The following is a 26,045-nucleotide window of genomic DNA, read 5'->3' as shown; positions in this document are numbered from 1 at the left end:
AAATCATTTTGCGTACAGAAGATCTGGTTTCAAGTGGTCTGTGCCTGAACCAGAAAAGGTATGATTCACTTGTTTTAGATCATACATGGAGCAAAATGGAGCTGTTCTGATGCAGATACAGACTGAAATGTGGTTGTTCTAAGTAGAAGTGTTTTGAAGGAAGGGGGTAAAACCACGAAAAAAGGGAAAAACAAGACTAAGGGAAAAGGGAAGACACTGGAAGATCAGGTGATGTGGGTGGGCCAGTGGGGTATAATGCACTGGGACACTGATGGTACCAGCTGGAGAAGGGAGGGAAGGAAAGGCACTGGGAATTTTGCAGGGAAGCACACAGGACATGCAGAGGCAGAGGGGAGAAAGGGGGTGACAGGCACCAGTTTTGCCCAACTCTTTCCAGAGAATCATTCTGGGATCCCTCCAGATTTTGACCCAGTACAACTAAAACATCCCAGGTTTTGTTTCTCCCTTCTGGAAGAACTGACAGAACATGATGGTTTGTGTTGGGGGTCAAAACGAAATGTATTTTCTGCTTCATACAGAATGTATAAACCAGGTTTCTTAAACTCAGCAGCTTTAAGATGTGTGGACTTCAACTCCCAGAATTCCCCAAGCAGCAAGCTGGCTGGCAGCAGGAATTCTGGGAATTGAAGTCCACACATCTTAAAGTTGCTGAGGTTGAGAAACCCTGGTATAAACAGTTTTAACATTTTGTCATTTTTCAAACCCACTTTAAAAACACATATATTTCTACTCCTTCATTCCAGCCACTCTATGGCTAATCCATTGTCCCCTACAAAGCTCTGTGACTATTTGAACCCAGATCTTCCACGCCAGAGTCTAAAACACCAAGACCCATTTCTTTCTACTGCCAATCATCCACAGCCATTGTCACTCTGGCCTCCAGCTCCTTGCAATTTCATTCAGCTGAGCTCATTTTCATGGCATCTCCCATCATTACTGCACCTCCAGTGAAAGAGTTTGTGCAACTGAGTTCTCTGTGGGCTCTTAATCACACCGTGCATGTAGAACAAAATCACACAGAAGTTGGTCTAGCAGAATTGTATTCACCTTATACCCCGTGCCCAAATGTGTGGGTCTTGTTTAAGCAATTTACTAAGGAAAGGGTTGGATTCTGCCACCTTGTTAAACCACAGATTAGCCTTCCCATGTGAATCAAGCTTCGCCCGTCACGTGAACCCAGCCAAGATATGGAAAAGTCTCATCCCCATTACATCGGCCAGCCCCACCCGATCATCCAGAGAGGGCATGTTGCGGACCCCGCCCATAAGAGAAGTTCATCTGGCGGGGTCCAGGAAACGGGTCTTCTCTGTAGTGGCCCCCGCCCTCTGGAATGTCTTGCCCTCGGAGGTGAGGCAGGCCCCCTCACTCCTGACCTTCCGGAAGGCCCTGAAGACCTGGTTCTGCCGTCTCGCGTGGGGCGGGAAAGTGAATAACCATCCTTGGGGGTGGCTCGCACCCTAGAGTCCCTCCCACCAGCCTGGATTTTATACCTTTCTTGGATTCTATTTATTTACTGTTTTTTATAATAGCTGTTTTATGAGATTTTAATGTTTATATTTTGCGCCTGATTTTATTGTAAACCGCCCAGAGTCCCTCTTTTGGGGGAGATGGGCGGTGGCTAAATTTGAGCGATCGATCAATCGATCAATCAATGGTCCAGATGACCACTAAAGAGACAGGAAAGCAGGAGGCCCTAAATCCTAACCAAGAGTTGCTGCAGCTGTGATAATCAAGCACTGGTGCAGATGGTCCCCAGCTCACCTTCTACTGATCAGCTCATCATCCGAGTCAGCATCATTTGCTCCCACCTGGTTGCCATCGTAGGTATCATCATATTCGTCCTCGTAGTCTTCCTGGGAGAAGAGGTTCCACCCGCTTGGCTCGGGGACCTCCTCGACGATCACAGAATACTGGCTGTAGCGTTCCCTCTGCTCCTTCACCAGGCGCTTGTCATTCAGTAAGCTTTTGGTGGTGGCTTTGTCGCTCCTGCAACCAGGAGAGAAAACAAACAAAATTTGGGCACAACTTGGTATCTTGGGGGTGGGGGTTACCTTTTATTTAGATATTCCACTTGTGTTCCTCTCTAGTAACTCCTTTTCCACAAGTATTGATGTTGTTAAATTGGGCATTTGCTTAATTTTTTTAGATTTTTAATCCCACTTTTCTTATTTTATAAATAACTCAAGGTGGCAAACATACCTAATACTTCCTCCTCCTCCCCCTCCTCTTTTCCCCACAACAACAACCCTGTGAGGTGGGCTGGGCTGAGAGAGAGTGACTGGCCCAAAGTCACCCAGCTGCTTTCACGCCTCAGGCAGGACTAGAACTCACGTTCTCCTGGTTTCTAGCCTGGAGCCTTAACCGCTAGAGCAAACTGGCTCATCATTTTACATAATTTACATAATTTTACAAACACTAACAAGAAAACTCAGTGGGAAGAATCTGGAAGAATCCTCCTAACACATTTTCAATATGTAAAATACGCCAAAAAGATGGCCGATCCCTGGCCTGGGGGTTCCCAGCAAAGGCTGGCTGGGGAATTCTGGCAGTTGAAGTCCACACACCTTAAAGTTACCAAGGTTGAGAAACACTGAGCTAGAGGGGAGCAGCGCAGACTCACCTTTTGCCTTTTTGAATCCGAGAGACATCCACCGTATCCTTGCTGAAAACATCAAACTCATCGTCCTGGAAAACGTTGCATCGGGAGCTGACGAGAGGGGTTGGGTCTGGTTTCACAGGCCTGGCAGAAAGTTTTTTTAAAAAACAGCAACAGAAGTCTTCATTTCCAGAAGCACGACAAACAAATCTTTCAGGAAACAAACAGCTGTTTTAAGACTGCAAAACGTGTCCCTGAGCGTGAGCCTGGCCGAATTCAGCGTAGATCTGCAGAGTGATCCAGGAGCTGAGTTCCCAAGTCTTCTGGGCCAGCCAGCAGGTTTTGAATTTTACAAGCATATGTCGGGCATTCTTACAAAAGGGCCTCCTTTCCACAAGGGCTGCAAGGGGAGAGCATCAGAAAGCAAACAGTGCGGCTGTTCTCTCACTCCCTGCAGACTTCTCCCCATTTCGCAGGCCCCTGGCGCCCATCAAACTGCCTTACCCAATGGACATTTAGTATTTTCTAAAAATGCTCTCTTCTCTTTTTGTAAAGGGAAGCTGCTGGTGCCACCAACTTTCTCAAATGATGCCTGTCATTTTTCGGAAGGCTGCCCATACCCCTCAAAAAAGGAATGGTTGCATTCGGACAGAAAGCCTTCATCTACAGTTTTCTTTCCGTGACAGCCATGTTGCGAACAGGCGGTCCCTCAGCAGCAGCCATTTTGTGAGAGCACCCACAAAGTGTTCTCCAAAGTCAAAATTGGGGGTGAGTGCCCCTGTTTGCTTTCTGAGCAGATGAGCACCTTTCTAAACAAAACACTGGGTTTCGACTCCCTCTGGGTTTTTTCCTGCTATAATTGCTGGAGTTGGGACGGGGAGCATGTGCAGCCCAGAATCGTTCTTGGAAATAGAAACCATGTTGTGGACTGGCACTTTGCTTTGGAAAGTTTTGTTTGAGTCAGATAGGGCAGTTTTAAGTTTTGTTTTGTTTTGCTTTCAGTTAAAAGAATCGGACTGCTTTTTGTTTAAGTCAGACAAGGCAGGGACTACAGTTAGGGCCGAGGGAGGTGTCCAGAGGCCTTGCAAGTAACTAGGATTTAGATCAAGGACAATGATACATGGACAATCACTTTGCAATGGCTTAGACAGCACAGCAGCCAGATTTTGGATCTCTGGACAAATGCCCGGTTAAAAAGGAGAGTCTTCTGGAATACAAAAATAGTCACTTTGGATCAGCTCAATGGGCTATCAAATTCCTCGAGCAAGGTCACAGGCAACCATTCTTCCAAAGCATTTTCGCATTCATCCTCCCTTGGAAAGGGAATTCAAAGGCATAAACGTTCTCCAATATTTTGCCAAATGGTTTTGCCAACAGAGGCCACATCAAGCTGTTAAAAAAAAGCCCGGGGAACCTACAGCCCTCCAGATCTTGCCAAACTACAATTCTCTACTGCCCCAGCGAGCAAAGCCGTTGACAGGATATTATGAATTGTCATTCAGTAATAGCTGGACGGCACAGACTTCCCGTCCCCAAATTTTAAAAATCCTCCCAGCTTTACCTAGGCATTGCTCGGTCAAGCTTCTGTAGGGAGGCCACCAACTTGTCCTCCAGAAGGTTGTTGATTACATGCTCCACATTGTAGTTGTACTCCTCCAAGCAGGCCAGGACAAAGCCTTCTCCGAGGTCAGGGAGCAGATCCTTCACTTGAGAGATCAGGGAATCCAGCTCCACTCCAGAGACAGGGGCTGGCGGGGCGGCAGCTGCTCCCGCACACTAGATAGGCCAAATCAACAAGCTGTGTTTATTTATTTGTTTATTTAATTTTTATCCTGCCTTTATTATTTTTATAAATAGCTCAAGGCGGCGAACATACCTAATACGCCTTCTTCCTCCTTCAGGTCAAGAAGTTAAAACCAAATACATTTAGATCAAATGCAGCAACAACCCATCACCCAAAATACTTATTTTCCACCCCCTCATCCCATTGCAAAGCAGCGTTCATCCACAGATGGGCTTTCACGCTCCACAAGGAATACCGTACATGTCCCCAGGAACAAGGCAAGTGCTATTTTCTCTGGGACTCTCACAAACCTCCATATACATTTAAAGCAGCCTCCTCTCACGTGGTACCCTTCAAATGTGCTGCAACGGGCCCTTCCAGAATTCTCCACTGGGAAATGGCTGACCTAGGTACATCTCCTCCCTAGAAGAATGGCCTAGATCAGCCACAAAGCCACCATCTTTGCGGCAGGCTGACAGTCTGCTCCAAATGCTTACCTCCAGGTGATCCTGTTCCTCGAAATTTTCCAGTCCCTCTGAGGCACTGGGCCCTGTGATGGCCAAAGCTGTGGTTTCTGAGGGGGATGGGTCTTGAACCGTCTTTCTCCTTCTGTCTGTCCTGTCCCAGGCACTTTCCACAGCTTGCAAAATATAAGACGTCCGAGTTTCATCTCTGTCCAGTGGGGTTAAGGGCACTTTCCCAATCCTCCATATGCACAGAACGTTCGCGCAGCAGCTCTGTTAGTATCACCCTTAAGAATTATTCCCTCAATTGTCAGGTCGCAGAAACATGCTCCTGTCACAGAGATAACAGGAACACAGACCTCTTTGCACTGATTGCACTGATGTTACCTAGACAGTTAATGAAATTAAAGGTTATTTGCAGGACCACCTTTCCCCAGTCACATCTACCTGGCCCGCCAGAGCAGGGAGGCAGAGTATGTTGCGGGTCCCTTCAGTTAGGGAAGCACATCTAGTGGGGCCGAGGAAAAGGGCCTCCTCCATGCTGGCTCCCTCCCTTTGGAGCATCATTCCCCCAGAGATAAGATTGGCCCCCCTCTTGGCTCCTTTTCTGGAAGGCCTTGAAGACGTGGTTTTGTCAGTGGGCCTGGGGACCCCAGGTCGCTTCGGAGCCAATCAAGTGGCTGATTTTAATGTGTTTGCTGCCTCTGCAGGGTGCGTGTTGTGTTTTTAGGGTTTTTAACCATGTTAAGTCAGCCGGAGTCACCATGAGTTGGGCAGCCTTATAAATTTGTTTAATAAATAAATAAATAAATAAATAAATAAACAAACAAATAAATTCTGCAGGAAAAGGAACAAGCTCAGAGAACACCAAGGCTTCTTTGTGTCATGAGTAAGGATGGCGAGCAGGGGGCTCCCATCCAGACTGTCAAGCGCATGTGTAGCACTGAGGAATTGGTCAGCCATTCAAAGAGACACAGATCGGGACCGCCTTAACCCTTGGGGGTTATATGTCTGGGTTTTTCCCACGCTTCTTCAGTTTGTTAGGATTCCTGCTAAGTACTAACAATAAATATTAGAGACCAGTTCCTTGTCTCAGTGTGTTTCCTGGTTGTTAGGACATCAATCCTAACAAACTCCTCCTCCCATCAAAAGAGGGAGGAACAAGCAATTAAGGAGATACGTTTAGAAATGTCTTCAGAAAACCAAGAAATGCGGCTCGCCATCCTTACTCATGACACTTTGCACCTGAAAGCGGCCAGCCGAGTGGCAGTCGTGCATAGATTCCACCTCTGTGGGCTGAGGCTCACCAGCCTATTATTCATCAGTATCCCCATAATTTCATTCACTGAGACATCGAAGGAGTGGATCTAACTGTAGGATAGTTAGGACCCCTTGGCTGATACTCACCCGTCAGAGACAGAGAGATGAGTAATATCCTGCATGATCTTTTGTCCCAAAGCAAATTTAATTCTACTGGCTTTATAATGTAGGTGAAGTTTCCAGCTATGAAGGCAACCCTCAAAGTTATATGAAGATTAAGAGATTCCCTTCTATTTTACTTCTGCCCTCAGTAAACCACCCAGAGCGATACATTTCTAGCTCAAGAATAATCATCATTCCCATTTTGGGTATTGTAATTGCTGTTTCCAGCTTTTGTTTGAGGGAATTGTATTATGTTTTGATGCTATGGGATTATGATCTAATTTTCATCCTTTACTGTGGACGTTCTACTGTGTTTGTGTGCTGCTCTAAGCTGCTGTGGATCTGAAAAGGCCTGGTGGCACGCCAATTTAACAACAACAACAACACTGCCCCTTCTCTAATGCAGACCCATTTCTATCCAGACTGGAAACCCTTCCCTGTGCAAGTCAGATCTCTCCACACACAGCCAAAGATAATATAACGGGCAGAAGAAACAACCTTGAAGAACAGGAGGAAGAATCACAACCAAGGCAATAGTCAGATAAAAGAAATTTGAGTGCAGGGCAGAAATGTAATTTGAAAAAGCGTCTCAGACTTGACCCTCCCTAGTTCTCTTTGGGATAAAGGGTGAGAGGGAGGAAACACATTCAGACTTGGACGACTCTGTCACTGTAACCCAATAATAAAAGTAGCATTAGCATTCATAACATGGGTTTCCTAGTCTGGTCTACCTCGAAGGGCTGACAGATAGCAGCTGGGGAGAAATCTAAGTCAGGTTTGGAAGAAGAGGGGGACTCAGTCCTAAGCCTGCATGTATTGTTGAATGGATGAAACAAGTTAAAAGCAATGGGGCGCATCTTTTCCACAGTTCTGCCTCCATCTGCAAACTTGCCCACCAATATTTTTAGACTCAATGGTTGGTCGTGGATTGAACGAACTAGCCATTCTCATCCATGGCAAAGGATACAGAGCTGAAGAGGCTTGCTGGAGGAGGCTGACATCATCTGCTACAGGGAACAGCTCATCATAGTCTCGGAGAAACCTGAAAGTGGAGAGATGCAAATCCACCCATGATTTATGAGGAAGCACATGCTCTGTCACCTCAGCAGAGAAACTACTGACTGCAGATTATGGGCTCAAGGCCTGGAAACGTACACACAAGGGCTGCGTTCACACAGTATACTTAATCCAGTCAAAGGGCCAGCAAAAGCGTTCATATAACCAGGCTAAGCTGCTTAGCGTAAAGCTTAATTAGGGTTTTTTTTGGTGGGGTGAGGGCTTCTTGGGTTTTATGAACCCAGCCTGTTGGATTATCCTATCATTCACCAGACTGCATGAATTTAAGAAAGGGATTAACTGGGTTGAGGCTGTTGCATCATCACAGCCCTGTCGATCTCCCAAGACCAAAAGGGCGATAAGAAAAGGAGAGCACGTTTTTGAAAACCCAGCCATTTGAAACAGATAGAGAGAGCTGGGTGTTGCACCCAAAGCTTCGTTCTTCCAACTCAGGTTGCCAGTTGTCTGAGGCAGGAAAAAACCCCGAGGTCTTCCTCCTAATCTTGCCTACCAGCACATCAACCTGTGGTTTTGCTTCAGACCCTTAGTGAGGACAGCCGAGGAACAGATCGAGCAGACGTGAGTCTTGATTCTCCCCACCCTCCTCACTCCCAAGTTTGCCTCTGCGACTGCGGTCGGAGCCGCGTCTGCAGGGAAGAAAATTTGCGTCCCGGTCTCTCACCTCGTCTCCTGGAGCACAGAGGTGAACATCTGTAGGAACTCTTCCACGTAAGCCTGGATATTGTCACAGCTGTAAGAAAAATAGTTGCACATGATCAGTGGAACTGATTCAGGCAGAGGCCGTGTTTCAGGGATGTTAATGCTAAGGTTGAGCTCTGTGCTGCTGTTTTTTTCAACTGCTCAACTGATCAGTGACTGCACCTCCCAGAATCCCCAGCCAGGCTGGAGGAGGCCAGTTTGCTCTACCTTATCATCAACAATATCCCAATGCTATCTGAGTGCCTGGGACACCAACACAGGACCCTCCCCTTATCTTCCCCTGATAACCACCCTGTGAGGTAGGAAGAGTTCAGAGGAGCGTAACAGGCCTCAAGTCACCCAGTGTGTACTGGGTGTCCAATATATTCACTAGCATATCATGCTGACTCTAAACAAGAGCTGCTGGAATGGGCTGAAATGGTTTTTCTTCAGCTTAGTCCACCCACCCTCTTCTTCTGCATCCTTTGAAACTGTTGCCCTGGGGTTGATTTTTGCTGTCCAGCAACAGATCTGGCAAGCAATCTGGGAAAGCAAAGTGCAGATTGCTACCAATGGATTTTTCATTTTTACAGCCCAATGCCTGAAGAAGGACCAAAACAGAGAAAACATTTGGGCACAGAAGAGACAGACAGCAGAGGAAGGAAGTGGGGGTGGGACGGGGAAACGTGTCTGAGACTAGAGATGGGCATGCATTGAAGAGAGAAGTGACTCAGCCTTGCACATCACTAGCACACAGCCCACAAGAGATTTCCACAAAGGGAACATGACTCTTCAGGAAAGGAGCATTTTCCGCCCTCTGGCCCAGGCTCCAAGACATGGCATACCTGCTTTCCAAAATGGGCTGAAGGCACAGCTGGTTGACCAGAACATGGAACATCTCCAACATCTTCTTCCGAGAATGAGACAGCCTCCTCCATAAATCCGACAATAGTCTAAAGGGCAGGGGGGAGAAACTGAATCCACGTGGTCACGGAAGTTACCCCCAAGATGTTCAGCTTAAAAGGCAGGAGAACCCAATAAAAATGTGTGCCAAATAAACAGCTGGCGCAAGCAGGTCTCAAGTACTGTTCAGACCTTTGCAGAGAAAACTACAGAAACAATGAAAAGTGAGGCCATCTCTCTAAAACACCAACCTGATATTCTCGTGTTGCCGCTTCTTGATAGCAGATTCCAACTCGGGGACCACCAGCTCATAAAAAGCAGCTAGCCTGTCCACACAAGGAGCAAACAAGTGAGTGGGCTTTTATCGAACGGCCAATCAAGGCCAGGGGTGCGGGGGAAGGAGAGAATGGGGAGAAAATGCTAAGATGGATCTCAGAAGATGCCAGAGAACCAAGAACACAGCTCTACATGCAGCAAAGTTGTTGGCATCTCTTGAATACACATCTCAGCAGGCAAAGAAAACAGGAAGCCTTAGATCACATGATCACATTTCGGGCACATTAACGACTGGTTGCAGTCTCCTGCGGTCATGTGTTTTGTGACTTTTTTGCCCTTTTCCGGCAAAAAACGCCCACTGGGGAAGCTGGATTTGCTTAGCGACCTCAGTGATTTGTTTAACAAGCGCGGTGACTCACTAAACGTCTGCCATAAAAATGGTCATAAAATCTGGTCTGGTCATGTGGTAACTCAACTTACGACCACGACGACTTACGATGGAAAATCCGGTCCCAATTGTGTTTGTAAGTCGAGGACTACCTGTAATATCTTCTACGCTTTATTGATTTTATTATAATTTCTTTGATTGTTGTGAGTTGCCCAGAGCTGTTGAGAGTTGGGCAGCATAAAGGTTTAATAAGTTATAATTATTGTTGTTGTTGTTGCATTAAAGCTCCATTTTCTTTTAGCATCTATATCCCTATGAACAGAACGATGGTTTTTCTTTCCCTTTTAATATTAATTAATGCCCAACGGACACTTTAAATAGACCCCCCCTGACATTTTGGTGCCTAAAGTCAAATGACACTTTTCCTCCCCCAGTAACCCACTTGCACAGCATTGTGAACTTCAAAACCGCCTCTAACGGCTACGAGGACAAACTGCACAATGCTGGGAAAAAAGACATCGTTCTGACAATATCGGACTGGGAACTTAAACTTGGGAGAATATGCGGCAATGGCAAAATTAACAGTATACAAACATGACAGAAGCTTAACTACGGTAAACGTAAGCAAGAATGGCTTTGCTTTAAATGCATTAAAAAAACAAACAGCCCCTAGAAAAGAGCGGCTGTGGACGGAAACCAGCCCTGGGAACGTCATGAAAACCACCCCACCTTTAAACGGGCTCCGTGCAAAAGGCACCGGAGGGCATCCGAGACACCCGCAGCTTGGATACTTTCTCAAGCACACCCCTTCCACTGCAACAGAAACACGCCGGCAGCCTAAAACGATACCTGAAACAGAAGTCATGCTTTCGGAAAGTCTGGCTAGCCAACGGCAAGGTATCTAGGAAGGCCCAAAGGGTGATGCAGCTGTCGCACACGTATAGTACAATATCTTTCAGCTCCTAGGAAGAGACAGAAGAGAGACTTTTTTCCACATTCAGGTTCCAAACCTGTATGGAAACTACAAATCCCATGCAGTCCCAATACATTTGGAGGGGCACCAAGTTGGGGAAAAGTTTTGGAGGGTTCCCCCCTTTCCCCTCCCACAGACACGGGGCTGATTGGTATACAATCGGAAGCCAGAGTTCTGACTTCCCTTGGGTGCACGGCCGTACTAACGAACCCTACCGGCTCTTTCCTGCGTGGTTAAGCCAACCAGGAAGCCTCTTTCTGTGATTTATCTAACTACTGGGTCAAACTACAGAAGGGGATTTTTCAGGTTTGCCGAATGTAACCTGCAAACTGGAATCACCTGGCTTGTTGTTCCCCTAAGAAACCATAGCTTCCAGTCACTAGCAAATCTTGATTGGTGAGGCTGGCCTATTAGGAGAGCAAAGGGCTGGGAATAACTTTTCACAAGGCCCGCACAGTTGTTTCTGACAGTGAAAAGGCTGACCAGTGGGCACCAGGGCATTCGCCCCACCATCATATGCTCAAGAATTCCATAATCCTGTTATGCAAATCCAATTATTTCCTGCCTTCAATTCCCCTTTCTTTTCCCCCACTAGCAAGCAAGTGGTTAAAGCATTATTCCCCATTTAATCACATATCCAAACACTTCCCTTTTCTACGCATGGCTGCTACAGGAGAAACTAAGCAGACCATTTCCCTCTCTGCCTGTCCCCCAGCCACCCCGCCCATATTTCTGCAGGCCAGCAGTTTTTGAAGGCTTCTTGACAAGCCTTTTCTTTCATTCTTCTCGCTTTAGCACCAACAAAGCTTCCCATCTACGGCCTGTCTCTGGCACTCCAACCTCTCTGAGTCTTCTCAGGTTAACAGCAGAGCTGAGACCCAACTCAAAAAAGGAAGGTCAAACTTTTGTTGTTTCTGTTTTGTTGTTGAATTCAGTTTGTACAAAGCAATTTGTTAACGTGAAATTGTTGAAGGAAAAGAACGCAAGACCAGATTTCAACGCACCGAAGTGGGATGTATCTTCTTGTTGTTTCATCTGGCTTTGGGGACTTGCTCTCTGCTCTTTTAAGCCTGACCCCAAAGCAGTCTCTCGCTTTCAAACTCTCTCAGCCTGTTAGAGCGCAGCAAACCCTCTCCCAAGGTCTATCATCTCCTCTCTCCCTGCCTGTTCTGACATGCATCTGAGCAACATCTGCTTTGTGAAGTCTTTCAAGACATTTTAACTATTCAGTGAGATGCCATGAGCATGCAGATAATGGAAATGCAGTCATGCGCTTTAACAAAAAAGCATGTGACGGGGAAAACTGCCTCGCCCAGTCACAGGACAAACAAGAGAAAGAAAGACTAGTTAAAACCATAGGCAGGCTGAAAGAAAAGTTCTTGGCATGGTTGGGGGGGTGGGGGGGAGACAACAGGACTGCAGTTGGGTGGAATGCTGTGACCAAGCCGGGAGGAAAGATCCTGACCGCAAGGGCGACCCCCACCTGCAAAGGAATTCCCCCTGGAGTCGTCCTGACCCTTTCTTCCAGCTTCTGTGGCATAGCCGAAGCCCCTTCTCCCTGCAAGCCACAGGCACGCAGGATGTTGCTGAAAACCTAGAAGGCAAAGGGCAGATTCACAAATAAGACACTTTGTGGAATGCAGCCTGGCTTTTATTGTGGGTCACTGTCTGACCCAGGTTATCTGCCCTCTTGGGGTGGGGAGCAAGAGGGAGTTGCTCTGACTAAAAAGTAAAATCAGGTGTAACCAGCCCTTCAACCACCAGCCGTCCAAGCACATGTGCACGCAGACCCTTTTCGATGCTGGCGGTTTTCCTGTTGGCATCTACCTTGCAAAGTTACGACCGTTCCATTCGTGTCTTGGCAGATCACTTAGCTCTCCCCCACCCCTTTCTTTTTTAGAACCATGGTTTGGAAAGCGAGGGTTGGTGGGTCGTGATGAAAAATCTGCTGGGCTGGGAGATGCAGTTTCCCAAGCAGAATCTTAATATGTGCCAGTGTCTCTTGTTCGCAATGAAACCTGCATTAAATGGCTTTTCTGTGCACAACAGCCCTACAGGGGAGGTACAGGGAGCCCTCGTTTAGCGACCACAGCTGGGACTGGCAACATGGTCATTAAGCGAAGCGGCTGCGAAGGGAAACCACAACTGGGCTTATGACCTGACTTCGGCTTTCCTTTGCTTTACAGACCCTTGAAGGTTGTAAATGAGAGGATTGGTTGCAAAGTTACTTCTTCATCACTATTGTAACCGTGAATGGTGACTGTATGAGGCAGTCGCTAAACGAGGACTACCTGTATGTGCAAAAGGTTCTATCAATATAAGGCTACCAGTAAAGACAGGGACAGAACTGCCTACTTCTAAAATCTTGGAAGCCAGCCTTTTAAAAAAGTGTATAAAGGTAGCTATTTCCTTGTAAAACAATGGGCAGGAAGTTAAGGCTAGGAGACCCCCCCAAGGTCCCTTCTATGATTCTATGGATATTTCTAAGCACTGAGTAGAGTTTAAAAGGCAAGACATTGCACAGGGATGGGGAATCAAGCACCTGTGAAGGTCTGGAGACCCTTGGGGGTACAAACGTGTTGCTTTTGGATCATGTGGGGGCACTTTTTGGCTACTTCATTTAGGACTATGCCTGCTGGGGTGACCAGATGAAGAAGTAATCTACCTCCAGAAGAAACTTTTAGTTTTATTTATTTATTTATTTAATCAATGATTAGCAAGATTCCTTGGCAATCGAGAATCAAACATAGCTGCTGCTCTGCACGGCATGTTTCCAGCGGCAGCCCTCAGGTGGTTGGCCACTGGGGAGTCCTAGCAGCGACCAGCTGGGACCACACTTCCTTCTCATGAAGGTGAAGGGTTTATTTATTTATTTGTTTTATTTATCATATTTTTATCACCGCCCATCTCTCCCACACGGGGGACCCTGGGCGGTTCATGTGTGGCACTGCATATGCCCAGCAATTTTACACCACCCCATAAAGAGCATGGGCTATATACTGTCTCTGAGTAGCTCTGAAATATCCCCAGAGAAGAAAAAGCACCTGAAGAATTGTAGGCATGGTTTCATCCAAATCGCTGAAATAACTTGGCTGTTGAGTGAAGATGTTTCCTGAGCGGCAGGGCAGAGAGGAAAAAAAGACAGAGAGAAAAGGCTAGTTAAATGATTCAAGGTTTCACATTAGCTATGATCGCCCTGCAGTTGTTTCACAGAACTAGGGGATCACATTGTACCAGTACCACAGGTGAAACAGCAAGCTTCTTCCCCATCTTCAATTTTTCCTTGGAGTTTTTATTCATTTGGGGGGTCTGATAGCAGTTACCCTGAAAATATATCAGAATTTAAAAAGAGTTCTGCTGGATGTGGTAGGAGGCCCACCAGCTGGTCTTTCTGTTTCTGAAGTGGTCAACCAGTTGCCTGAAGGAAGCCAAAAACAAGCTGGGACCCCCAGAACATACTGCTGTGTGTATTCTCCAACAACTGGCATGGAACTATGCGTGTGCAATATCCGGAACCAATGCAGGCTCCGACTCAGTATTTATCAACAGCCCTTTAAAGGAGCCGCACCTTCTCCAGGGCTTACTGGACATCTGAGCTCAGGAAAATATGTGCTTGAGTTAGAGGTGATGATGGGATGGTGGCCCTTTGCCACCTCTAGAACGCCTCCTCAAGTCAAACACAAAAAAGGCTCAGTTTCTTTAAGGGGCCACCGACAGGTCCAGTAAGCACACTCACACCAGATCCTAAGCACCGTTGCCCATTTCAGATCCAAATACTGCACACATCTAGCCAGCATACAGCTAGTTGACTAGAACCCAACTCAGAAAGACATCTAGAAACAAACTAGAAGTCTTATTCAGAAAGTGAAACTAGTGGAAAGAGACACATCACAGAGGAAGGGTTATTTTCAGAGGGATACAGTACATATGAATCCCATAGATTAACATCTCTCTGAATCTCCTATTCAGTGAGTCATCCTTATACATGCCTTACCCAACTCTGCATAAGATGGTAAATTTTGAATTGGGAACAGCCATTCAACCAAGGCACATTTGGCTGGGTTCATCCCTTGTTCTTAGCTAGAAGATGGCCTTGTTTAGTTTTGGCTTAATGTGTTGTGTGAACCCAACCAAGGTTGCCTAGTCACTAACGGTTGAACACAATCTTGGTTTAGCTGTATGAGTGAAGAGGCTGTTGGAGCAAGCATTCTGGGGAAGAGTGTTAAGAGCTGAATCTAGCCAAGTCAGGGGACAAAGCCATGAAGTTCACGGGTGGCCACTCTAAGAAATGGGACTGATTGATTCAAGGTCAAATATCCACCACTTTGAGGACAATGGGCTTTTTGCCAAATACGTCAGTCAATGCTGAGAATTCAGGCAAGAGATGTGAATTTAATTGAGTAGTCTCCTGTCAAAAACTCACTCCTTCCTCATACCAAGATCCAGACTTGCATTTCAGACACAAAGCAAAACAAAACAAGAATTGGACCATTTTCGAGACTGGCAGCAGGTCACTATCTGAACATAGCAAAATTTCTGAGTTTCTTAGCTTAGGTCAACCTTGAAGGAACTGTTTAAGCCTGCAGACCCCCAAGAGAGATGGAAGCAGACCAAAAATGTGCAACGTATCTCTATCCAATGCTTCATGCATGACTCAACCGATTTTTGAACAACATTCTGAAAATACTGGCCTGTATTAATTCTCTTTTTAAAATCAGCTCAAGGTGGGGAGCCAAACAAACAATTGAAAAGACTAATATAGCTCCTTTAGTTCAATGAGTGATATCCAAATATTCAGTCTCATTGAACGGACTAATCATGCATGCCACTGAGCTATGGTTTTTTAATGGTGGCTGGAGTTTAATTTTCATTAGAATATTCCAGAAATCCTTATTAAAAAATCCTTATTAAACCAAGCAAATATTCACTGTGCCAACATATTCAAGACAAGAAGCCTACCTTCAATGATCAGTACAGATATGCACGTAATTACATTTTTATGTTCAACTTGGCATAACTGCTCAGATTCACACCAAGCCTATCAGTATGCTTTCAGACACATTATGCAAAGACCTGGCGGCTCTCTGGAAAACGCTCTAATGCTGGGAAAGGTGGAAGGAAAGAGAAGAAGAGGAGGACCAGCAGCAGGGTGGCGATGAGCACACCCACGGGAGACTTGAAGGAACAGGTTAGGGATAGATGGTCATGGAGAAAAATCTATCTATGTGGTTGCTAGGAGCTGAAAACGACTTGATGGCACATAATGAATGAATGAATCAATCAATCAATCAGCATGCTACATTTTCTGTGCACCTTTTGTATTTTTCTCAGCATCCATGACAAGTACCCTTTTCCATTCCACACCTTGGTGGTTTCATATCTGGATAACAAGAAATTATTTTGCACACACTAATTCAAATCCAAGAAGATATACAATCCTATACACATCTAATCAAAAGATCAATGAACTCTGTAGAGCTTCCTCCCAACCACATTAGTACAGGACTAAAATGCTGATAGTTTATAGCAGAATTAGATTTGAACTGAAGATTTCCCAGCCAGGGTCACTTATTGTGTGGCGCCATGTTTTAAGAGTGGTTTACAGAATCACTCATGATCGCCTGGACCCAGCTGATGTTCTCTGGATCCCTAGGGATGTAGGGAGTTCCATGCTCAGAATTCTCCCCAGTGGGCATCCTGAGAATTAGTTCTCACATTTGCAGGGGGTCCAGGTTGAAGGCAGCTAGTTTAGTGTGCTGTATGGGAAAGGTTTAATTTTAGGTGCCAATCTTACTCTAACCTATTAGGATTACAGCATGTTCTCAGCTGGGTTTACTTCTGAGTGTTAGTTTAATAATTAGAGTTGTACAGAATGGCAGTAGTACCCAGTTACAGTACACTGGCTTTTTTCACACATCTGTACATTCCCATGTATTTTACAGAATTATTTCCTGTCTTATGCAGACAGGCAAATTTACAAATCCAAATTTTAATCTAGGTTTCATCAGGCAGATCCACAATCATAAGCCCTTTAATGCATTGGAGCCCTGCTGAAACGCAGAAAATTCTCTTGGACATACTTTAAATGGGTTCACACATTATGTCTTATTTTTAGCATACTGGTTTTGGGGGGGGGGGAGAGTGGGCTTAATTTGTTGCATGAAGCCCACCACTAATGTTTTGCAAAGCATGATTTAAAGCTGTAAACTGCTTTGACACCTTTATAAATAACAACGGAAGGATTTTTTAAAAAAATAAATCTAGTATCTTTCAGATAGACCAGACTTCAATTTCCAGAGACGCCCCCGCCCCCACCACTCGTCTTTCACCCTTGCCCTCTCCCATCCATGAACTAACCAATCATCTTTTGGAGTAGAGGACCATTGCCTTTTCCAAAGAGCACACACAGATCCAAGATTTTGGGAATGTCGAATAAGAAGTTATTGTAAAGGATCTCTCCAAATACTGATGGCGTAATAAAATGATCCTAAATGAGAAAGGGGGGGAGGGAGGGAGAGAGATTGGAAAACATTTATTGATAGCCACCAGAAATGATCTCTGTTATAGTGATGGGTTTAGAAGGACAATGTCTATCCCCTAACACAAGAGAACGAGGCTGGGCCAAGTCAGCCTCTGTACAGGTAGTCCTCACTTAACAACCATTCATATAGTGATGGTTCAGACTTAAGACGGTGCTGAAAAAACTGACTTATAACAGGTCCTCGCACTTACGACCAACACAGGGTCCCCACGGTCACATGATCATGATTTGGGCACTTGGCAACCAGTTCGCATTTATAACCGTTGCAGTGTCCCATGGTCACATGATCGTCATTTTCAACCTTCCTGGCCAGCTACTGGCAAGCAAAATCAATGGGAAACTGCGTGATTCGCTTAACAACCACATGGTTCGCTTAACGCCTGTGGTGATTCGCTTAATGACTGCTGCTGCAAAAACTCATAAAATTGGGTCAGATTCGCTTAATGACGGCTTTGCTTAGCAACCGAAATTCCAGTCCCAATTGCGGTTGTTAAGCAAGGACTACCTGTAGTCAGAAGGAAGAAAATCTGTTTAGGAGCAACCCTGGAGATCTCTTAAAGCATTCAGTGAATTTGATGACTCTTCTGATTCCCCCTTTTGATCAGAACAAAACAATTTGCATAACTCTTTTGGTTTATTACTATAGAATTAGAATTTACATGCTTCCACATGTCTCTGAAGAGTCCTTTGAAGTGTTCATGGCATAACTAATTCATAAAACAATAATCAACAGAAATGTTAAACATGTGAAGGCTGGTCTTAGGAACAGCCTTTGAACTTTTTCAAAACAAGCATTGACTCCTAAAAGAAGGCTTTTAAGAAGGGTAAACAGAAAGCTCTCCTTCTTTCACCCGATTCTTCCCCCTTGCCCAAGTAGAAATATGTCTACTTGGCATGCCTTTGAGTCATGTCAAAGAAGATGCTGTATTTACTTTGGATTCCTTGTGGGTGGACATACGGAGGAACGTTAGGAAAACATTCCGATGGAGATGCTTCTGTAGGTCGTTCACCTCAGCAGGCAGGTCTGTCCTGGTGTCAAACTTGCGGGGGGCGTAGCTCAGGTAGGAATCCAGGCATTTCTGGAGCGACTCATCAAAAATTACCTGTTGGAAGAAAGCAAGGGCTTCCTGGGAAATTGGTCATGGGGAAAAACCTGGCCCACTCCCTGCTCATGCTGAAGATGTTGCCTAGTCTGGCAATGAAACATCTGCAAGGAAACAACCAGGCTCAGAGAGCACCCAGGACTCCACGGTTCAACCCTGAGCTACAGATTTTCTCTTTGATTGGTATAATCCTTCTCTCTTCCATCCTTTCAACCACTTAGAAAGTGCCCTGGAACCTTCTCAAAATTCTGCCCAACTGTCCTAAAAAGGTCTATAGCTCACTCAACCTACCAGAGGTGCTCCAAAATCTCCTGCTACCTTAGCCTACAGGGACTTCTGCAGTCCAGCATAACTAGAGGCCACCAGGAGTGGGACGGCCAGTTAAGGATACCCGAGATACTGAAGGGCTAAAGGCAACTTTTCACCTTCCTAATTTCCAAATGCCTCCAATCTTGATCTGCAAAACAGATTTCCCACCTCTGCTCCAATGAACTTATGTGTCCCCCACATATCCCCCAATGCTTCTAGCACATTCTTGCACTCCCTTAGAGCACCTTTACACTGGTGCACCGAGATGCCCTGTCCTCAATGAACTGATCTGATAATATCCCCTACCAAGATCATTGATGTATATGTTTACACACTGAAATTGAATCTGTTGCGCGTGTACTCTTGAATGATCCTACCTCTCGTCCTTGGAGATTGAAGCAAATCTCCCCTCTAATCATAAGCTAATTGGGTTGGTCCCCAAGGCAACTTCACTCATTGAGATGGGCAGCCATATCAATCAGATAAATAAACAAACTTCAACTTGCTCTAGGAAGTAGCTGGATTTGAACAAACTCCAGAGATACTTAACTCCTCTTACAAATGAGTTTTTTATGTTGGATGCTTTGTATTTTAACTGTGTTGTACCAATCAAAGCGAATCTTTGTACATAGGTAAGTAATAATGTTTACCTTCCTTTACAACAGGTTCCCAAATGCCAACCATTCATTACACTGCCACCACCAGCACCACCACCCTGGGCCAAATGGCAGCCATGCTAGCTATCTAAGAAAAAGCACAGGCTTAATTTACTCCTGGAAAGCTCAGTGTCTCCTGCTATTGAGAATCAAGCACGATCCTTTCTGCCTCACCCTATTTTAAGTTGCCTTGCCTGGATTTTACAGAAGACTGGGAGAAATCGCCTGGCCTGAGGAATGAAATCTCTCTACACCCACACATTGGCAAGGTGATTACATGATGGTGGGGCCTCAGAGAAGCTGTTTCCTTCTACTGAGCCAAACTCCTGCCCTCAAGCCATCTTCCTCCTTGCTAGAAGAGGCAGTTCCTCTCTATCTCCTGCAGCATTGGCTAAGAGACCTGAAATTAGGTTCCTGGGAGGGAAAGGGTTACAGGAAGGGCATCCTGATTCTACCTAAGCCTAGTAAGGGGAACCAGCCCACCAACCTCTGGGCAGCACGGCAAGAACTGAAAGAGATGCCCATCAGGTCAAAACATACCCGCCTAGAGGAAGCCTAGTACTTGCTTCTATCGTTCTATATAAAATCCCCTTCTCTTCTCTCCTCTTTTCTCCCATTTACAAAGGAAGGGTACCTGGCACCAGAATTTATCATGAGGTAGCGCCAGAAGCCAATCCAGATCTTCTGCGACAAATCTGGCTCGTTCCGAAAACTCCTCCAACAGGCCTGGATCTTCGGTGCTCGGTGGGGGCTTGTACAGCACAAAAGAGCGGTCTGTTTTATTTTCGGGATGCTGAAAAACAAAATGGCGTGGGTGTCAACAGCCCCAAGACAAAATAGTAGTCCTTGGTGTTGCTGCCTGAGCAATCTCAGAGGGCTTGCCAGCCAGGGACAGTTTGCATGTCTGCAGGAAAATTTGGCCTGGCGGTTAACCAGAATCCTCGTGTTTGCTCTCTTTGGACGCTGGCAGCGCGCCCTTCTGCCTCATCACAAAGGCCCTGCTGATCAGCAGCTTGGGTGAGAGCTCCTTGCTTTACAGCAATATGCCCAGAAGCCTGCTTAGTTTATACCACGTTCCTGGTCCGGTTCCTCCTAAGATGGGTAGGTCACACCTTTCTCGCATCCAGCTGCTTCCTACCTTGCCACATTTCCAAAACAAAACAGCAGAAGCAAGAGGGCATCCTTCTGGAGGGGTTGAGTGTTTAGGCTCTGGAGTCCCACAACTCAGCTCAACCCCAAGAGAAACTGGAGGACTCCTACTGTCAACTGGGAGCTGGCAGTGTGACCCTAAGTCCATGTCCACAGAAATACAGATGCCTGTTTGTTCCTTCCTGTATTTAAAAATTCCCATGGTGGCTTCTGCTCAAACTGTCTTGGCAGCTTTCCCAAGCTATGGCGCTCTCTGGGACAGGCTGGAAAAGCCCTTTCTGAAGCTTCAGAGGATAGAGAAGTCAACAAAATGTAATTGCAACAAAATGGGTTTTCAGTCTGCAGTTTGAAAACAACTTCAGTCAGACACCAGTATTTTCCAGGTTATAAGCAGGATTCCACTTTTTCCTGCACCTCATCCAGCAAAAATGTACATCCTAGCCAGAGGATGCTTTACAGTCCGTCTTGTTCTGTTTTTAAAAACATGGTGAGGGAGGAGCAAAACTGATTACTATAATTATGAGAAGGCAGTTTTCCATTAAATGCTGGGAAAAGCATCCTAATGATAAAAGCAGTTTTGATTGTGGAGCCTATTCCTTAGAAAGCAGGGAGTTCCCCTTGGATGTGAACAAGCAGAGATTAGACAACCATCCGTCAGGGGTGATAAAATCTGGATTCTTGCAATGAACAGGAGGATGGACTTGATGGATTCAACACCACTTTCCAGTCCTTTAAATCCAGTTCAACAAGAACACGTACATAATATTTGGATTAAAGAGATGTTGATAAAGGAAGAACGAAGCTGCCCAAAGAATATGATGGCAGGTTTGACACAAATGAAGACTTAATATTCAGTTGAAGCCAGAACTCTTCCTTTTAGGACTAATGGATAATCAGTTAGAAAAAAAGCCATGGAAGATTATTTCAGTATATTATATGCACAGAGATGGAAAGATTCCACACCTCCCACAATGGAGGAAGGGTTGGGGGAATTGACAGATCTTGCTGAGATGGATAAACTAACACCTTTGATTAGAGAGAAAAAACAGTATCTACGTTTATTGGATGGACAGAAGTTTGCAACATGGACAGAAGTTTGCAACATTGTTCAGGAGGCGGCAACAAAATACATCCCAAAGAAAGAGAAAACCAAGAAGGCAAAATGGCTGTCTGCTGAGACACTAGAAGTAGCCCAGGAAAGAAGGAAAGCAAAAGGCAACAGTGATAGGGGGAGATATGCCCAATTAAATGCAAAATTCCAGAGGTTAGCCAGAAGAGATAAGGAATTATTTTTAAACAAGCAATGCACGGAAGTGGAAGAAGACAATAGAATAGGAAGGACAAGAGACCTCTTCCAGAAAATTAGAAACATTGGAGGTAAATTCCAGGCAAAAATGGGTATGATCAAAAACAAAAATGGCAAGGACCTATCAGAAGAAGAAGAGACCAAGAAAAGGTGGCAAGAATATACGGAAGACCTGTATAGGAAGGATAACAATATCGGGGATAGTTTTGACGGTGTGGTCAGTGAGCTAGAGCCAGACATCCTGAAGAGTGAGGTTGAGTGGGCCTTAAGAAGCATTGCTAATAACAAGGCAGCAGGAGATGATGGCATCCCAGCTGAACTGTTCAAAATCTTGCGAGATGATGCTGTCAAGGTAATGCATGCTATATGCCAGCAAATTTGGAAAACACAAGAATGGCCATCAGACTGGAAAAAATCAACTTATATCCCCATACCAAAAAAGGGAAACACTAAAGAATGTTCAAACTATCGAACAGTGGCACTCATTTCACATGCCAGTAAGGTAATGCTCAAGATCCTGCAAGGTAGACTTCAGCAATTCATGGAGCGAGAATTGCCAGAGGTACAAGCTGGGTTTCGAAAAGGCAGAGGAACTAGGGACCAAATTGCCAATATCCGCTGGATAATGGAAAAAGCCAGAGAGTTTCAGAAAAAGATCTATTTCTGTTTTATTGACTATTCTAAAGCCTTTGACTGTGTGGACCATAACAAATTGTGGCAAGTTCTTAGTGGTATGGGGATACCAAGTCATCTTGTCTGCCTCCTGAAGAATCTGTATAACGACCAAGTAGCAACAGTAAGAACAGACCACGGAACAACGGACTGGTTTAAGATTGGGAAAGGAGTACGGCAGGGCTGTATACTCTCACCCTACCTATTCAACTTGTACGCAGAACACATCATGCGACATGCTGGGCTTGAGGAATCCAAGGCTGGAGTTAAAATTGCCGGAAGAAACATTAATAATCTCAGATATGCAGATGATACCACTTTGATGGCTGAAAGTGAAGAGGAACTGAGGAGCCTTACGATGAAGGTGAAAGAAGAAAGTGCAAAAACTGGCTTGCAGCTAAACCTCAAAAAAACCAAGATTATGGCAACCAGCTTGATCGATAACTGGCAAATAGAGGGAGAAAATGTAGAAGCAGTGAAAGACTTTGTATTTCTAGGTGCAAAGATTACTGCAGATGCTGATTGCAGTCAGGAAATCAGAAGACGCTTAATCCTTGGGAGAGGAGCAATGACAAATCTCGATAAAATAGTTAAGAGCAGAGACATCACGCTGACAACAAAGGTCCGCATAGTTAAAGCAATGGTGTTCCCCGTAGTAACATATGGCTGCGAGAGCTGGACCATAAGGAAGGCTGAGAGAAGGAAGATCGATGCTTTGGAACTGTGGTGTTGGAGGAAAATTCTGAGAGTGCCTTGGACTGCAAGAAGATCAAACTAGTCCATACTCCAGGAAATAAAGCCAGACTGCTCACTTGAGGGAAAGATATCAAAGGCAAAACTGAAATACTTTGACCACATAATGAGAAGACAGGACACCCTGGAGAAGATGCTGATGCTGGGGAGAGTGGAAGGCAAAAGGAAGAGGGGCCGACCAAGGGCAAGGTGGATGGATGATATTCTAGAGGTGACGGACTTGTCCCTGGGGGAGCTGGGGGTGGCGATGACTGACAGGACGCTCTGGCGTGGGCTGGTCCATGAAGTCACGAAGAGTCGGAAGCGACTAAATGAATAAACAACAACAACGTTTATTGGTGACTGGAAACCCCTTACAGACTTTGTGCGTAAAAATGAAAAAAAAATGAATTTGTCCTTTATGGCTTTGATGATTAGGCCGGATAGATTACAGAAAGAAGAGTATTATGATGTAACTAGAGAGAGAGGTTACAATATAATTGTACTTTTAGCTGCTGTGAAGAATATCGAAAGCCACTTTCACACACAGATATGGATACACACCCACACACACCCATCCATCCATCCATCCTATGGATCCTGGAGTGCCTTCCTGGACAGCAGAAAACCCAATGCCTAGACTGCCAGCTTGCCAACAGTAGTCTGTAATCTTTGTCATGATACAAGATTAGAATTTCCAATCAGATAAAGAAAGAAATGTGCTTTCTATCCTTGTTTTTCTTTTTTTCTGAACCAAGGCCTTCAGCAGTATAATATCTGATGTACTTGAAGAACATTCCAACATCAATCCTGCTCTCTCCAAATATAGATGGAGAAGCTTCCTGCCTAAAATCATGGAGAGATCCTGAATGCAAGGAGGGGAAGATATACTAAGTTAGATGGCCTGATAAAAAGCGATGTTAGAGTCAGAATACGTTGTTCGGAACAAAAAAGCGAGGGATTAACCAGATATTGCTACCAAGGGACAACATCTAGCCAACCTTGGATGCTCCCTAAAGTACAAGCCAGTCCAATATAATTGGATCCAATTAGCCTTTGGATGGGAGACCACTCAGATATCCCAGGGAGGTAGGCAAGATGAGAAAGGAAAGGAAATCATCCCAGCTTAAGGGAATAGCAAATTACTTCCATGTTGTTGCCCAAAATCCTTTAACGGATGTGTCCATGAAGTCATGAGGGTTTGGCACGAGGGATTCTTTACATTTAAGCAGGATATATGTAGAAGCCTTAGATGGGGTGGACTGAATGGGGGAGGGGCATTAAGGACTTCAAAGTGGGTAGGGTCGGATCATCATAGATGCCTATTTGGGGAATGAGTTTTTGCTGTTAAATACAAAATAAAGGCTTATGCTATAGCTTTATTATGTATTTATTTTTTTAGAATGTTTAAATACAATAAAAGTATGAAGAATATAAAAAAAGGAAGAAAGGAAAAGAAAGAAGAAAATCACTGCATGGATTTGTACCCAAATTTTTTTTTGCTTTTTCACAGGTCCCCCATGTATGATAGAACACCCCCTCTTCCTTTTTACACTTCCAACCCTGCTTTGATATTCCTTTATGACAGCTTGACTGATGCCATATACCAATGACACATCAATTTATAAAAATTTTCTCTTAAATTATGATGCAGTGTAAATTTAACACTAGATTTTCCCATTTTCCCCCATGTATCCATGTTTATATTATAACCATCATTTGCAGCCAATTTAACCATGCAGTCTTTAACCTGTTCATCCTCTGTTTCAAATCTTAATAATAGTTTATACATTTCAGCTATTACGTAATCATCATTTGCACATAACTTTATTTTGAATTCAGATTGTCATTTCAGCCACTGAGGTTTCTTTTAATTGCAAAGAGAATCCCATAGATAGTAGCCACTGAACAACTAAGGAACAACTTCAAACTCTGCTTACCAGTGCTGGTAAAGTTTTCATCTTCCCCGTCAGTGAATCTTTTTTAGTAAACTGGAGTTCATCCAGAGGCAAGACTGGCATGTTTCTGGGCTCTTTTCACCTGTAAACACACACACACACGGTAACATTAGGAACTGTTTCAGGAATTCACAACCAAAAACACCAGTTGCTCCTGGTACAATAACCACACCTAGAGACTCAAACTGTTTTTGTACAAACAAAGAACATGAGCAAAAAATAAAATGCTTTTTGCACGGAGCTTAAAGAGCATAAGGTTAACCACCACATTACATTACATTACGTTTTAATAGGATTCCTACAGAATGCTCAATCATATAAATTTCCTAAGATTAAAGGAGTTTGCATGACCAACATCCTCCTCTGCCAGATTTTTTTTTAAAAAGCTGCATTCCACAATTTACTTCTATTCTGGAGGAGAAAAAGTTACATATTGATCTTGTACCCTTAGTCAGAAGGAACAGCTGCAAACAGCAAAATATCATATGACTGAAGTTTTGGTTTTGGCATCAGGCCTCAGGCATTGGTTGAGTTTACACATCACACTAAATGGTTTGCCGAGCTGTGGCTGAGCATGCATGAACCCTCCCACAGGTTTGCAACCATGATTTATGTCACAGCATTTTGTCTGAACCAAACTTCAGTGGTGGATTCAATAAAAATGGCTAAGCACACTGCTCTAAGCCTATGTTCCTTTTTCCCAAAGTCTTGCTCAACGCCTCAGGAAATTCACAATTCAGACATGAAAATGTAATCCTCCTCTGTACATTAGAACAACAGAAATGTTTCACTTCCAGTGTTCAGCGATGTTTTTAAGACTTAGTCTCTAATATTGTCAACAACCTGAAAAAACAGACTTTTTTAGTTTGTCTGCTGTTCTATTTTTGTGTCTTTTCCAATGAACATTGCTCCAGGTTTATTGTTTTTAAGTGCTGGTGTTCCTTAAGGCTGTTTTTATTGTTTTCTTGTAACTTGCCCTGGGTGGCTCTAAAAGAGTGGAACAGAAATAAGTATCACCATCGTGATCAGATCATCATG

At 44.7% G+C, this 26,045-nt stretch overlaps 2 protein-coding genes across 3 annotated transcripts in view; both read right to left on the bottom strand.

Moving 5' to 3' along the window:
• Window positions 1-26,045, bottom strand: part of GAS2L1 (growth arrest specific 2 like 1) — a 338,981-nt gene that overhangs the window by 13,462 nt on the left and 299,474 nt on the right. The window lies entirely within an intron of this gene.
• The window catches only part of ASCC2 (activating signal cointegrator 1 complex subunit 2), a 33,811-nt gene that overhangs the window by 6,147 nt on the left and 1,619 nt on the right, over window positions 1-26,045 (bottom strand). For both annotated transcript variants that reach the window (XM_063315365.1, XM_063315364.1), the window contains exons 2-16: window positions 24,990-25,089; window positions 19,825-19,983; window positions 18,055-18,225; window positions 16,939-17,068; window positions 13,626-13,693; window positions 12,065-12,175; window positions 10,458-10,570; window positions 9,196-9,270; window positions 8,887-8,994; window positions 8,025-8,093; window positions 7,254-7,328; window positions 4,898-5,072; window positions 4,179-4,393; window positions 2,642-2,761; window positions 1,783-2,007 (exon numbers count right to left, since the gene is read on the bottom strand). In XM_063315365.1, coding sequence (XP_063171435.1) covers window positions 1,783-2,007; window positions 2,642-2,761; window positions 4,179-4,393; window positions 4,898-5,072; window positions 7,254-7,328; window positions 8,025-8,093; window positions 8,887-8,994; window positions 9,196-9,270; window positions 10,458-10,570; window positions 12,065-12,175; window positions 13,626-13,693; window positions 16,939-17,068; window positions 18,055-18,225; window positions 19,825-19,983; window positions 24,990-25,070 — 1,895 coding nt within the window. In that variant the 5' untranslated portion in view covers window positions 25,071-25,089. The remainder of the gene's footprint in view (window positions 1-1,782; window positions 2,008-2,641; window positions 2,762-4,178; window positions 4,394-4,897; window positions 5,073-7,253; window positions 7,329-8,024; window positions 8,094-8,886; window positions 8,995-9,195; window positions 9,271-10,457; window positions 10,571-12,064; window positions 12,176-13,625; window positions 13,694-16,938; window positions 17,069-18,054; window positions 18,226-19,824; window positions 19,984-24,989; window positions 25,090-26,045) is intronic.

The sequence above is a fragment of the Candoia aspera genome, chromosome 15 (assembly GCF_035149785.1).
Source record: "Candoia aspera isolate rCanAsp1 chromosome 15, rCanAsp1.hap2, whole genome shotgun sequence".
Classification (NCBI taxonomy): Eukaryota; Metazoa; Chordata; class Lepidosauria; order Squamata; family Boidae; genus Candoia; species Candoia aspera.
This window is presented reverse-complemented; position numbering and strand designations above follow the sequence as displayed.